Raw genomic sequence first — 16,295 nt, 5'->3', positions numbered from 1 at the left:
CGGAAGGTAAGTTAAAAACAAACAAAAAAAAAACAGGTAAGCAAAAGTTCCAAATGTTGTTGTTTGGTTAAAAAGGTTTAATAAAGTTTACGAAAGTTAATGTTAATGAATTTCTTGCATTGCTGCTTGCTTGTTTTTTTTGTATGTTTTTTTCTCTCTCTTTTTCCTTCCTTTACCCTTCCAGGTGGACCGAGCGAACGACTGATCGACCAACCAGCTGCAGCACTGATGGTGCATCCTGACAGAAGCATTGCGCGTCTGTCAGATTACACACAAGTCGGTGCATGCAGCGCTGCAGGACGAGATTTCTCCTCCGCAGTAAGATACGTTTGTCAAGGCATATGAGCTGAGGGGTGGTGTTGGAGCTCCTATGCTTTGGCAAGCACTTTGTATCAAAACTGGCAAAGGTTTTTTTCATCCACATCGATCGATGTGAATGGATTAATCTGGTTTGCCAGGGCATAGGAGCAAAGTGGGTTTGGAAAATTTTGTGGGCGGTGCTCCTATGTCCTGGCAAACGCCATGCCCCCCTCTTTTTTCACATATTTCGGCAGATATTTTTTCATCCACATTGATCAATGCGAATGTGAGAATCTTTGCCGTTCATTTTTCCTTTTATGAAGAAAAAAGTGCATCACCCGTATGCGCAATATAAGGAGTATAGCAGAAACTCCTAATACTGGCCATACATGTAATGATTGTGGAGACGCTAAAATGCCAGGACAGACCCCCACAAGTGACCCCATTTTAGAAAGAAGACACCCCAAGGTATTAGCTGAGGGGCATGGTGAGTTCATAGAAGATTTTATTTTTTGTCATAAGTTAGCAGAAATGGATTTTTTTATTTTTTTTCCCACGAAGTGTCATTTTCCGCTAACTTATAACAAAAAAAAAGTTATATGAACTCACTATGCCCCTCGTGGAATACCTTGGGGTCTCTTCTTTCCAAAATGGGGTCATTTCTGGGGTGTTTTACTGTCCTGGAATTGTTTGGTGGGGGCCTAAATTGTGAGCACCCTTGTAAAGCCTAAAGGTGCTCATTGGACTTTGGGCAAGTTTGAGCAGCTAGCCTGCAAAAAAGTGTCACATATGTGGTATTGCCATTCTCAAGAGAAGTAGTATAATGTGTTTTGGGGTGTCTTTCCACACATACCCATGCTGGGTGGGAGAAATATCTCTGTAAATGACAATTTAGTGTAAACAAATGGAAAAAATTGTCATTTACAGAGATATTTCTCACACACAGGATTGGTTATGTGTGAAATACACCCCAAAACACATTATACTACTATTCCTGAGTACAGCGATACCACACGTGTGACACTTTTTTTTGCAGCCTAGCTGTGCAAAGGGGCCCAAAGTCCAATGAGTACCTTTAGAATTTCACAGGTCAATTTTAATTATTTGGTTTCCAGACTACTCCTCAGTTTAGGGCCCCTAAAATGCCAAGGCAGTATAGGAACCCCACAAGTGACCCCATTTTGGAAAGAAGACACCCCAAGGTATTCCATGAGGGGTATGGTGAGTTCATAGAAGATTTTATTTTTTGTCACAAGTTAGTGGAAAATGACACTTTGTGAGAAAAAAACCTAAAAAATCCATTTCCACTAACTTGTGTCAAAAAATAAAATATTCTATGAACTCATCATACCCCTCATGGAATACCTTGGGGTGTCTTCTTTCCAAAATGGGATCACTTGTGGGGTTCCTATACTTCCCTGGCATTTTAGGGGCCCAAAACCGTGAGGTGTAGTCTGGAAAACAAATGAGTAAAATTGACCTGTGAAATCCTAAAGGTACTCATTAGACTGTGGGCCCCTTTGCACAGCTAGGCTGCAAGAACGTGTCACACATGTGGTATCCCCGTACTCAGGAGAAGTAGTATAATGTGTTTTGGGGTGTCTTTTCACACATACCCATGCTGGGTGGGAAAAATATCTCTGTAAATGACAACTTTTTCCATTTTTTTACACACAATTCAATTGTCCATTTACAGAGATATTTCTCCCACCCAGCATGGGTATGTGTAAAAATACACCCCAAAACACATTATACTACTTCTCCTGAGTACGGCGATACCACATGTGTGACACTTTTTTTGCAGCCTAGGTGCGCTAAGGGGCCCAAAGTCCTATAAGCAGCCTTTAGGCTTTACAGGGGTGCTTACAATTTAGCACCCCCCAAAATGCCAGGACAGTAAACACACCCCACAAATGACCCCATTTTGGAAAGTAGACATCCCAAAGTGTTCAGAGAGGGGCATGGTGAGTCTGTGGCAGATTTCCTTTTTTTTTGTCACAAGTTAGCAGAAATGGAAACTTTTTATTATTAATTTTTTTTGTCACAAAGTGTCATTTTCCGCTAACTTGTGACAAAAAATAAAATCTTCTATGAACTCACCATGCCTCTTAGTGAATACTTTGGGATGTCTTCTTTCCAAAATGGGGTCATTTGGGGGGTATTTATTCTATCCTGGAATTTTAGCCCCTCATGAAACATGACAGGGGGTCAGAAAAATCAGAGATGCTGGAAAATGGGAAAATTCACTTTTTGCACCATAGTTTGTAAACGCTATAACTTTTACCCAAACCAATAAATATAGGCTGAATGGGGTTTTTTTAATCAAAAACATGTTTGTCCACATTTTTCACGCTGCATGTATACAGAAATTTTACTTTATTTGAAAAATGTCAGCACAGAAAGTTAAAAAAAACATTTTTTTGACAAAATTCATGTCTTTTTTGATGAATATAATAAAAAGTACAAATCGCAGCAGCAATCAAATAGCACCAAAAGAAAGCTTTTTTAGTGACAAGAAAAGGAGGTAAAATTTGTTTGGGTGGTAAGTTGTATAACCGAGCAATAAACAGTTATAACCAGGGCTGTGGAGTCGGTCCAAAAATCCACCGACTCCGACTCCTCAGTTTAGGATTCCACCGACTCCGACTCCACGACTCCGACTCCTCTAATTTGCATATTACAATTTTGTTGATTAAAAGTATGTAACATGAAATTCGTCTCTTAACCTCCTTCCCGGTCTAAAAAATCCGGCAAGGAGGCAGCGCCGCACATTTTTTTAATTTTTTTTTTTTAAAATCATGTAGCGAGCCAAGGGCTCGCTACATGATAGCCGCTAAGCGGCGGCATCCCCCCACCCACTCCGATCGCCTTCGGCGATCAGAGTATGCAGGGAATCCCGTTGAGAACGGGATTTCATGCAGGGCTTCCCCGGTCGCCATGGCGACGGGGCGGGATGACGTCACCGACGTCATGGACGTCGGGACGTCATAGGGAATCCCGATCCGCCCCTCAACGCTGCCTGGCACTGATTGGCCAGGCAGCGCAGGGCTCTGGGGCGGGGGGGAGCGACTCGGCGCGGCGGATTGCGGCGGATCGGCGGCGAGCGGCGGCGATCGGAAGTTACAAGCAGCTAGCAAAGTGCTAGCTGCTTGTAACAAAAAAAAAATTATGCAAATCGGCCCAGCGGGGCCTGAGATATCCTCCTGCGCAGGTTACCCCGAGCTGAGCTCGGGATAACCGGCAAGGAGGTTAACTGCCAACGCTTAGGAATTTTACAAGACAACTGAAGTGAGAAGGATATGTAGACTACTATATTTATTCCCTTTAGACTGAAACTAGTCCTTGGTAAGAGTACTTGTAAAAGGTACAAACCGGAACAAAGAACATCTATCAGGCCCTAGGCAATGTAAGTGTGGGTACATGTAAGAATGATGTGCAGGTACTCTGCAGGGGAATGAGGAGATTGTAAACAGACAACACCTCTGTGTTCAATGTGCACAGCATTCTCAGTGGATTCCCTGCAGCTCTGTGGGGAGTGCATATGTAGAGTATAGTACTACTGTGTAACAAAGTAAACCTGAGACAGATGAAATTAAAGTTTTATACATACCTGGGGCTTCCTCCAGCCGCCTTCAGGATAATCAGTCCCTCGTTGTCCTCCTCCACCACCTGGATCTTCTGCTAGGAGTCCAGGTACTTGAGCCAGTCAGGCGTAATGCGCATGCACACACTCCGCCGCCAGGAGCATACTACACCTGTGCAGCACTATTGCGCAGGTGCAGAATGTTCCTGGCTGTGGGAGCGGCATGCGGCCGGACAGCGCTGACTGGCTGAATTACCAGGACTCATAGCAGAAGATCCGGGTGGTGGAGGACAGCGAGGGACTGATTAGCCTGAAGGGGGCTGGAGGAAGCCCCAGGAATGTATAAAAAAAATTTTACTTTTCATCCGGCTCAGTTACCCTTTAATTTGTAGTCACCAAACCAAATTTTAATAACATATCAAATTATTTGATTTCATCAGCAAAGGGAGTGCATACATTTGCATAAATCTGCATCAATGCAGAATTATTTCCATCTCGTTGACCATCTCTATTAGTGACACAGCTACACATCAGGCTTTATTCTTACAGCATAGATGTTATTTAGTATATATAAGAGATTCCTGTGTACACATTATATATACAGTCACAATCAGATATGTATATCTGACCTTAAAAATACGGGGACTGCTTTATTGAAGCAGCACAAGTAACTAATTTTGATTGGTTTATTTCATTTTTGTGGACTAAGCACAGCTATTACTGTATATATGCTGTATATATACATTATTTTTAATGACTATTATCTGAGAAATAGAACATTTTATCATATTTTCTATTTTAATTACAGTTACAAATTCATTAGGAGTCGGAGTCGGTGCCTTTTTTCCCGACTCCGACTCCAGGCACCCCAAATTGCCCGACTCCACGACTCCGACTCCACGACTCCGACTCCACAGCCCTGGTTATAACTGCAGTGGTCTGAATTGTAAAAAATGGCCTGGTCTTTAGGGGGGTTTAGCACTGCAGTCTTCAAGTGGTTAAAACAACATTTACCGCAGAATAACTCACTGCAATGAAAAATCAATGCTCCATTCACAGTGCACACGTTGCGTTGGTGTCTTACGCTGCACGTTAAGTGAAAGTACTGCAAGCTGTGCGTTATACACGTTATTAGCTGCGTTAGACTGTTTGCACATGCTCAGTAATGACTTGGAAGCATACATTCCATTGCCTGTATGTTCTACTGTATGCAACGATAACGGGGCATTAACCACTTGAGGACAACAGTCTTTTCGCCCCTTAAAGAGGAACTCCAGCCTAAACAAATATACTGTCATTAAGTTACATTAGTTATGTTAATTAAAATAGATAGGTAATATAATCTCTTACCCACACTGTTTTAAAAGAACAGGCAAATGTTTGATTTCATGATGGCAGCCATCTTTTTGGTTGAAAGGAGATGACAGGGGAGCATGAGACACAGTTCCAACTGTCCTGTGTCCTGAGCACCTCTCCCAGTTGCTAGGCAACGTAATTAACAACATAGGAAATCCCATCATGCTCTGCACAGCATCAGGGAAAAGAAGCCCGGGCTTTTTTTCTTTGATGGATGGAGCTTAGCTAAAAATGCAGCTAAAAATGATGCTTTGGTAAGAAAAACAAAGTTCTGATGCTGTGAAACTGTTAACCACTTGAGGACCCACCCTTTACCCCCCCTTAAGGACCAGCGCTGTTTGTTTGGATCTGTGCTGGGTGGGCTCTGCAGCCCCCAGCACAGATCCGCGGCCACACAGAGCGATCAGATCGCCCCCCTTTTTTCCCCACTAGGGGGATGATGTGCAGGGGGGGTCTGATCGCTCCTACCTGCAGGCATGTTGCGGGGGGGGCACCTCAAAGCCCCCCCCCGCGGCGACATTCTCCCCCCTCCCTCTCCTACCTGCTCCCCCCGGAGATCTGGGCTGCACAGGACGCTATCCGTCCTGTGCAGCCAGTGACAGGCTGTCTTCTGTCACATGGCGGCGATCCCCGGCCGCTGATTGGCCGGGGATCGCCGATCTGCCTTACGGCGCTGCTGCGCAGCAGCGCCGTACAAATGTAAACAAAGCGGATTATTTCCGCTTGTGTTTACATCTAGCCTGCGAGCCGCCATCGGCGGCCCGCAGGCTATTCACGGAGCCCCCCGCCGTGATTTGACAAGAAGCAGCCGCTCGCGCGAGCGGCTGCTTCTTGATTAATTAAGCTGCAGCTGGCGACGCAGTACTGCGTCGCTGGTCCTGCAGCTGCCACTTTGCCGACGCACGGTATAAGCGTGCGGTCGGCAAGTGGTTAAACAAACACCAAGCCTTTTCAGTTCTGCTGAGTAGATTTTTAGTCCGGAGGTTCACTTTAACCACTTGCCGACCGCCCACAGCCGATGGGCGGCGGCAAAGTGGACGCCGAAAGGACCGCAATACGCCCAAGGGCGTTGCGTCCTTTCGGCATGCTGGGGGAGCGATCGCATCATTTATGACGCGCGATTCCCCCGGCAACTGGCTCCGCCCACCCGCGATGACAACCCGCCGGCCGTTCGGAAGCGCTGGCGGGTTGTTAACCCCGCGATCGCCGATACAAAGTGTATAATACACTTTGTAATGTATACAAAGTGTATTATACAGGCTGCTTCCTGCCCTGGTGGTCCCAGTGTCCGAGGGATCTGCCCGCCCCGTGATCGCCCACAGCACCCCTCAGACCCCGGTTTGCACCCAATCACCCCCCTAATAACCCATCAATCACTCCCTGTCACGATCTGTCAACGCTATTTTTTTTTAAATTCCCTAAACTGCCCCCTGGGGACTCCTGATCACCCCCCACCCCTCAGATTCTCCCCAGACCCCCCCCCCCCCCCTGTGTACTGTATGCATCTATCCCCCCTGATCACCTGTCAATCACCCATCAATCACCCCCTGTCACTGCCACCCATCAATCAGCCCCTAACCTGCCGCTTGTGGGCAATCTGATCACCCACCCACACCATTAGATCGCCCGCAAACCCGCCGTTAAATCGCCTCCCACGTGTGTTGTTTACATCTGTTCTCTTCTCTAAACACCCACTAATTACCGATCAATCACCCCCTATCACCACCTGTCACTGTTACCTATCAGATCAGACCCTAATCTGCCCCTTACGGGCACCCAATCACCCGCCCACACGCTCAGATTGCCCGCAGACCCCCCCCTTATCAATTCGCCAGTGCATTATTTACATCTGTTCTTCCCTGTAATAACCCACTGATCACCTGTCAATCACCCATCAATCACCCCCTGTCACTGCCACCCATCAATCACCCCCTGTCACTGCCACCCATCAATCAGCCCCTAACCTGCCCCTTGCGGGCAATCTGATCACCCACCCACACCATCCGATCGCCTGCAGACCTGCCGTCAGATCACCTCCCAAGTGCATTGCATCTGTTCTCTCCTCTAAACACCCACTAATTACCCATCAATCACCCCCTGTCACTGCTACCCATCAGATTAGACCCCTATGTGCCCCTAGGGCACCCAATCACCCGCCCACACCCTCAGACCCCAGCCCTGATCACCTCGCCAATGCATTGCTTGCATCTATTCTCCCCACTAATCACACCTTGAGACACCCATCAATCACCTCCTGTCACCACCTGTCACCCCCTAGCACACCTACCCATCAGATCAGGCCCTAATTTGCCCCGTGTGGGCTCCTGATCACTCGGCCAAACCCTCAGATCCCCCTCAGACCCCCTTCCGATCACCTCCCCAGTGCATCGATTGCATCTATTTTCCCCTCTAACCACCCCCTGAGACACCCATCAATCACCTCCTCTCACCCCCCTAGCACTCCTATCCATCAGATCAGGCCCAATACAACCTGTCATCTAAAACGCCACCCTGCTTATGACCGGTTCTACAAAATTCGCCCCCTCATAGACCACCTGTCATCAAAATTTGCAGATGCTTATACCCCTGAACAGTCATTTTGAGACATTTGGTTTCCAGACTACTCACGGTTTTGGGCCCGTAAAATGCCAGGGCAGTATAGAAACCCTACAAATTACCCCATTTTAGAAAGAAGACACCCAAAGGTATTCTGTTAGGAGTATGGTGAGTTCATAGAAGATTTTATTTTTTGTCACAAGTTAGCGGAAAATGACACTTTGTGAAAAAAAACCAATTAAAATCAATTTCCGCTTACTTGTGACAAAAAATAAAATCTTCTATGAATTCACCATACTCCTAATGGAATACCTTGGGGTGTCTTCTTTCTAAAATGGGGTCATTTGTGGGGTTCCTGTACTGCCCTGGCATTTTAGGGGCCCTAAACCGTGAGGAGTAGTCTTGAAACCAAATGTTGCAAAATGAACTGTGAAATCCTAAAGGTACTCATTGGACTTTGGGCCCCTTAGCGTAGTTAGGGTGCAAAAAATGCCACACGTGGTATCGCCGTAGTCAGGAGAAGTAGTATAATGTGTTTTGGGGTGTATTTTTACACATACCCATTCTGAGTGGGAGAAATATCTCTGTAAATGGACACTTGTGTGTAAAAAAAAAAAATCAAACAATTGTCATTTACAGAGATATTTCTCCCACCCAGCATGGGTATGTGTAAAATACACCCCAAAACACATTATACTACTTCTCCTGAGTACGGCAATACCACATGTGTGGCACTTTTTTGCAGCCTAACTGCGCTAAGGGGCCCAAAGTCCAATGAGCACCTTTAGGCTTTACAGGGGTGCTTACAATTTAGCACCCCCCAAAATGCCAGGACAGTAAACACACCCCACAAACGACCCCATTTTGGAAAGTAGACCCTTCAAGGTATTCAGAGAGGAGCATAGTGAGTCCGTGGCAGATTTCTTTTTTTTTTTTTGTCGCAAGTTAGAAGAAATGGAAACTTTTTTCCATTTTTTTTTTTTTTTTTTTTTTTTTTTTTTGTCAGTGTCATTTTCCGTTAACTAGTGACAAAAAATAAAATCTTCTATGAACTCGCCATGCCTCTCAGTGAATACTTTGGGATGTCTTCTTTACAAAATGGGGTCATTTGGGGGGTATTTATATTATCTTGGAATTTTAGCACCTCATGAAACAGGACAGGTGGTCAGAAAAGTCAGTGATGCTTCAAAATGGGAAAATTCACTTTTGGCACCATAGTTTGTAAACGCTATAACTTTTACCCAATCCAATAAATATACACTGCATGGTTTTGTTTTTTTATCAAAGACATGTAGCAGAATAACTTTCGTGCTCAAATGTATAGGAAATTTTACTTTATTTGAAAAATGTCAGCACAGAAAGTTAAAAAAGTCATTTTTTTTGACAAAATTCATGTCTTTTTTGATGAATATAATAAAAACTAAAACTCGCAGCAGCAATCAAATAGCACCAAAAGAAAGCTGTATTAGTGACAAGAAAAGGAGGTAAAATTCATTTAGGTGGTAGGTTGTATGACTGAGCAATAAACCGTGAAAGCTGCAGTGGTCTGAATGGAGAAAAAGGCTCTGGTAGAAAGACTGTGGTCCTCAAGTGGTTAAGGACCAGAGCCTTTTTTTCCCATTCAGACCACTGCAGCTTTCACGGTTTATTGCTCGGTCATACAACCTACCATCTAAATTAATTTTCCCTCCTTTTCTTGTCACTAATACAGCTTTGTTTTGGTGCTATTTGATTGCTGCTGCGAGTTTTAGTTTTTATTATATTCATCAAAAAAGACATGAATTTTGTCAAAAAAATGATTTTTTTTACATTCTGTGCTGACATTTTTCAAATAAAGTAAAATTTCTGTATACATTTTTGTCCAAATGTATTGTGCTACATGTCTTTGATGAAAAAAAAAAACAATTCAGTGTATATTTATTGGTTTGGGTAAAAGTTATAGCGTTTACAACCTATGGTGCAAAAAGTAAATTTTCCCATTTTGAAGCATCTCTGACTTTTCTGAGCACCTGTCATGTTTCATGAGGTGCTAAAATTCCAGGATAGTATAAATACCCCCCAAATGACCCCATTTTGGAAAGAAGACATCCCAAAGTATTCACTGAGAGGCATGGTGAGTCCATAGAAGATTTTATTTTTTGTCACAAGTTAGCGGAAAATGACACTTTGAGACAAAAAAAAAAAAATACTTTCCAAAATGGGGTCATTTGTGGTTTGTGTTTACTGTCGTGGCATTTTGGGGGGTGCTAAATTGTAGCCACCCCTGTAAATCCTAAAGGTGCTCATTAGACTTTGGGCCCGTTAGCGCAGTTAGGCTGCAAAAAAGTGGCACACATGTGGTATTGCCGTACTCAGGAGAAGTAGTATAATGTGTTTTGGGGTGTATTTTTACACATACCCATGCTGGGTGGGAGAAATATCTCTGTAAATGACAATTTTTTTTTTCTTTTACACACAATTGTCCATTTACAGAGATATTTCTCTCACCCAGCATGGGTATGTGTAAAAATACACCCTAAAACACATTATACTACTTCTCCTGAGTACGGCAATACCACGTGTGGCACTTTTTTGCACCCTAACTGCGCTAAGGGGCCCAAAGTCCAATGAGTACCTTTATGATTTCACAGGTCATTTTGAGCCATTTGGTTTCAAGACTACTCCTCACGGTTTAGGGCCCCTAAAATGCCAGGGCAGTATAGGAACCCCACAAATGACCCCATTTTAGAAAGAAGACACCCCAAGGTATTCCGTTAGGTGTATGGTGAGTTCATAGAAGATTTTATTTTTTGTCACAAGTTAGTGGAAAGTGACACTTTGTGAAAAAAACAATAAAAATCAATTTCTGCTAACTTTTGACAAAAAGTAAAATCTTCTATGAACTCGTCATACACCTAACGGAATACCTTGGGGTGTCTTTTTTTCTAAAATGGGGTCACTTGTGGGGTTCCTGTACTGCCCTGGCATTTTAGGGGCCCAAAACCGTGAGGAGTATTATGGACACCAAATGCCTCAAAATGACTGTTCAGGGGTATAAGCATCTGCAAATTTTGATGACAGGTGGTCTATGAGGGGGCGAATTTTGTGGAACCGGTCATAAGCAGGGTGGCCTCTTAGATGACAGGTTGTATTGGGCCTGATCTGATGGATAGGAGTGCTGGGGGGGTGACAGGAGGTGATTGATGGGTGTCTCAGGGGGTGATTAGAGGGGAAAATAGATGCAATTAGTGCACTGGGGAGGTGATCGGAAGGGGGTCTGAGGGGGATCCGAGGGTTTGGCCGAGTGAGCAGGAGCCCACACGGGGCAAATTAGGGCCTGATCTGATGGGTAGGTGTGCTAGGGGGTGACAGGTGGTGACAGGTGGTGACAGGAGGTGATTGATGGGTGTCTCAAGGTGTGATTAGAAGGGGGAATAGATGCAAGCAATGCACTGGCGAGGTGATCAGGGCTGGGGTCTGAGGGCGTTCTGAGGTTGTGGGCGGGTGATTGGGTGCCCTAGGGGCAGATAGGGGTCTGATCTGAAGGGTAGCAGTGACAGGGGGTGATTGACAGGGGAAGCCTTGTTTTTTCCGATTGCTCTGCTGCTGGCTTGGGGGAGATCTCACTGCTTCTGCTGAGTCTCCATTAACATCACACAGTCCCTCTCTCTTATTGCTCTCTTATCACCTCTTCAAAGCAGGCGGTATGTTCCGTGCCATTACCGCTTGCTCTAATCTTTATGAATTGATATTTACTGACGTGTTGAGGTAATTACCGCACAAGTCGGTAATTTAGCTCATTGCTCGGGAATTTCAGGTTTTCATGCGATAACAGCTTTTATAAATTGACATTTTCAAGTGCTTGGGAAAGTCGTCTGTTTTCAGCATTACCGCATGTGGTAATGCTTTATGAATCGAGGCCTTTGTGAGCCTCATACAAAGTACACTGCAAGGCACAGCCAGGGCCCCATGCAGTGTAATGTTCCAGGCCTGCTTGGTGGTCCCTGAGCCCCCTGTAAAACTAGATTCAGATAATGCCCTGCTGACCAGTTTATATCAAAACCTTTATTTTTTGCATTTGAGGTTTATGTTCATGTGATTTGTCAGCATCAATAGCATAAGACCAGTCAGTAGAGTCAGGATGATGAATGCTCTGCCGTCACATGACAGCTGTGATTTGAGGAAGAGAGTCTGAAGCCATAATAAAAATGGCTTTTTACCTTATATTCAGCAGGGGCATGTTTTCCCCTGCTAAACCGCCGCTGTCTCGCGGCATAACGAGGGCTCTTTACCCCTCAAATCCCCCCTGCTACCTCCGGGGAGCGCTTCCGTGTGAAGCAGGGCTATGGGCTGCAGCCCTGCCTCACACGCGTCTGTCAGCGGCGGATCTCCGCCTCTCCCCCGCCCCTCTGTCTTCCTTCGCTGAGAGGGGCGGGGGAGAGGCGGAGATACGCGCTGACAGACGCGTGTGAGGCAGGGCTGCAGCTCATAGCCCTGCCTCACACGGAAGCGCACAGGGGCAGCAAAATCCACGACCAAGAAAGTAGTGGATTTTGCAGGGGGGATTTGGAGGGTAAAGACCCCTCGTTATGCCGCGGGATAGAGGCGTTTTAGCAGGGGCAAACATGCCCCTGCTGAATAGATGCTAAAAAGCCATTTTTAATATGGCTTCAGACTCTCTTTAAGACGTTATATTTTGTATATAGAGGCAACGAGCATTTGTGAACTGGTAAGTGGTCCATTGTACTCGTGCTATTTCTCAAATGTAGGAGAGCAAGTAAAATATTATGTAGGGCCACTTCTGCGTGAACAATCCACAATGGACCTAATTATATTTGTACCATGACATATGTAGTATTCAATCTGCTCTATCCCTTTGCCTCTACATACTGGTTATATACACTTGATTGCTATTCGCACATTCACACTGTGCACTGCATAAGGTGGTCTGTTAAGTCACTTTGCAAAAATTGCAAGCAGCAGTGTTTCAAAATTACGTGTTTGTTTTGTGGAGCGCACAGTGTGAATGGTCACATTTAAAATGATGGGTTTGCCAAGTGCATCCCTCACAGTTTCACTTTTGCGTTTAGCTTGGCTTGAAAGTCAAAAGTGACAGTATAATAGTGATCTAGTAAATGTTTTACTGATGGTGTTCATGATTTTGTTTCCTTAGATGTGCATGTCACTCAGACTCCAGTCACTGCATACTACCATGGCTGTATGACTATAAGTGTGCAGCAGAGGACTCTGGACTTGGATGAAGCAGTTCACAAACACAATGACATCACCTCCCACTCCTGTCCTCCTGTTAAGTCTACCAAATAGATTCATCCTGCTCCCTTTTTAACCAAATATCTTTTATATATATGTATAAATTATTATGACTTTGCAGTATTGTGTGTATAGTTTCGTAAAACACTGAAATTATGTAAAATCTACTGATTTTTTTTTTTTTTTACCCCATGTGAAACAGTTTGACAGCGCCAACCTCCTTTTCTTTGTTTGCCTAAGGGAATTTGTCTTGAACCAAAATAACTTTGTGAGAATCCCACGATGGAATCTTCAACCTCTACAGCAATGTGTGCCAGAACTATTATACTAAACCTTTTTAGAGTTACTGTAAGTAGCACCACTTTCCTGAGAATAATGTGTAGCTCAGGTGTCAGAATTGCTGCTTCCATCTGAAGTTTCTCCCAGAGCTATTGTGCTGCATGATCAATGCCCTTTCATTTAAAGCCCACTTCTAGGGAAAAAGTTTTTTAGCTTTGGATAGAGGGGGGGGATAGAGGTTGCTTCCACCTACATTGGGTCCCCAGTCTGTCGTCTGGCTTTTCACTGCATCAGGATTGGTCTTGGTCAGTAGAGGGGGGTGGATAGTGGAAAAGTCCAGAACCACTGCTGTACTTCTGTTCATATGGTGGGGCAGATCGCAATGAGCAGGAGTTATGGAGGGAGGTCCTAGGAGAGGAAGGGAGATGGCTGGAAGATGCCATGCAACTTATTGGTATGGAAGTTATTGCAATCACACTTGTCAGGGGGGGTGGGAACAGTGGCCAAAATTGCAAAGCTCTTCTATATTACATTAGCAAAATTCCATTAAAGTCATTAGAACAGGAAGTGAGGAAATCTCTCTGTTGGTGTCACAAACAGAAATAAGTCTTTTTTCAACCTATTCAAAGCTATAATCATTTCCCCTGGAACTGGGATTTAAAGATTGTAATATATTGTAAATATGCGCGAACACTAATGTTAATTACCAAAAACATGCAGCAATTGCTTCAGGATTTTGTCAGAAAGCAGCTGAGAGCTGTGCCGATGTTTATGTGGGCAAGATATGGAGAACTGGAAACGTGTTATATATATTTTTTAATAGCAAACACTGCTTTTTTTTGTTTTTTAAGGTAACAACTAAGGAAAATTAAAGAAAAACAAACAAACTTACTACAGTATTTTACTATTTATTTTAGAGCTGTTCTATTTTAGTGTTGTAGCAGTACCCGAAGTTTCACACCTTACATGCCTAAAACAGGAACACACACCCTCTTACTTTATAAATGTGCCGAGTAGGTGACTTAAAGCTAAAGGACAACTGTAGCAAGAGGTATGTGGAAGCTGCCATACATTTTTAATTTTAAGGAATACCAGTTGCCTGCCTATCCTACTGCTCCTTTGCCTCTAATACTTTTAGCTTTAAGGTTCGTATACACGTCCGATAAAGATCGTTCGTTACGAACGATTCGTGACGTTTACACAATATTCAAATTAGACGGAAAAGATCGTTCGTAATGAACGATTGTGTACACACGTGAACGATAGAAGTATAAAGTACTGAACGACGAACGATTAAAAAATGCGTGCGCAAACGGAAGTGACGTTATGACAGGCAATAAGAACATGCGTTATCGGACGATCTTTGTACACACTGCAACGATTGAACGATTATCTTTTGAAAAAATCCGCCAGGTTGGATTGGTCGGATTGAACGATAACGGTCGTTATCGTCCCAAAAAACGATCGTTGGAAAATTTGGAGCGCACGATTATCGGTCCAATTGTCGTTATCGTTCGTTTTTGAACGATCGTTATCGTACGTGTGTACTCAGCTTTAGACTCTGAACAAGCATATTTAGGTGTTTCTGACATTGTCAGATCTGACAAGATTAGCTGCATGCTTGTTCCTGCTGTGATTCAGACACTACTGCAGCCAAATAGATCAGCAGGGCTGCCAGGTAACTGGTATTGTTTAAAAGGAAATAAATATTTCAGCCTCCATATTCTTCTCACTTCAGTTGTTGTTTAAGGTCTCTGTGCACAGAATGTACATGAAAGAAGCATTCTAGTTCTCTAGCAGTACACATTGACAGCCTCTACTGCTGGGGCCTTGTGCATACACTGCCTGTGAAGGAGGCAAGAGGCCCAAGAGCTTGCTAATACAGGGTTAAGGCCCGGTTCACATTAGCGTTTTTTACCGGAACGTATACTGTAGAACCGGAACGGATGAGAATGGATCCAATGTTAACCTATGGATCCATTCACATGCGTCCGTTGGTACGGATACATTCCGTACGTTCCAGTCGCCGAACGAAAAATTGCTGCAGGCCCTAACTTTACGGACCGTTCAGCTTAGCGGAACGGATCCGGACAAAAATGCAGCAGCGTTGGGGGCAATGGGAAACAGAACGTTTCTTCACACTAGGGGATGGGGCGGGAGGGTGAGGGGGGGGGGGGGGGTGCAGAAGGTGGGCTAGGGTGGGTTTATACATACCTCATCTTCTGCAGCAGCTGGCGGTAGAGGCTTCCGTCTTCTTCCGCGTCATGTGACTACATTTGACGCGTCATGTGACTAGTCACATGACGTGCTGTGTAGTCACAGCGGAAGAAGAGGAACCCTCTACCACTGGCTGCTGCAGAGGATAAGGTATGTATTTGCTGAATAAAACTGATCCGATCAATCATTGATCAGATCCATTTTCATATGTGAACCGAGCCACGGACTGAGCCATCCTGATCCGGTGAAACGGAGACCGGATCTGCTCACCGGATCCTTTTGGCTCTTTTTGCAGATGTGAACCCAGCCTTAGTTCAATGCCTCAGAATGATTTGCATCTCCTTAATTATTCTTCTTGGCAATACAGGCTTTCTTAAAAAACACAGGAAAAATGGGGCCCTGGGCAATATTGAATGGGGTGCCTCACATTTTCAGACTGTCATGAGGTTAAACGGTCTGACTCGAGCCCCTGACTCGAGGAGCACCTAAGCAGCCTGGAGCCGGCAGAGTGGGTGGCCCAGGATCCCGCTGTGCGTCGGTTGCGATGGTATGTGCGGCAATTTATCGGGATTCCGCCATGATTGCGCATTTCTGTACCAGCGGTGCCTGTCCGTAAGGTGGCTGAGACCGCTGGTACTTAAGTGGTTAAAGGTTATTATGCTGTTACGTATGTTTTTGGGGCAGAGAGGAAGTTATGCGTTCAAGTCCGCTCTATAGTGTACCTGAGCTGATATGATGAGATAAACGTGGGTAC

The 16,295-nt window shown here is 44.7% G+C and overlaps 1 protein-coding gene across 2 annotated transcripts in view; it reads left to right on the top strand.

The window, feature by feature from the left end:
- GAS6 (growth arrest specific 6) overlaps positions 1-14,215 on the top strand; it is a 136,055-nt gene extending 121,840 nt beyond the window's left edge. For both annotated transcript variants that reach the window (XM_068268213.1, XM_068268212.1), the window contains exon 17: positions 12,948-14,215. In XM_068268213.1, the coding sequence (XP_068124314.1) occupies positions 12,948-13,099 (152 nt within the window). In that variant the 3' untranslated portion in view covers positions 13,100-14,215. The remainder of the gene's footprint in view (positions 1-12,947) is intronic.
- Positions 14,216-16,295: the final 2,080 nt, after the last annotated feature.

This window comes from Hyperolius riggenbachi, chromosome 2 (assembly GCF_040937935.1).
Source record: "Hyperolius riggenbachi isolate aHypRig1 chromosome 2, aHypRig1.pri, whole genome shotgun sequence".
NCBI classification, from domain to species: domain Eukaryota; kingdom Metazoa; phylum Chordata; class Amphibia; order Anura; family Hyperoliidae; genus Hyperolius; species Hyperolius riggenbachi.
This window is presented reverse-complemented; position numbering and strand designations above follow the sequence as displayed.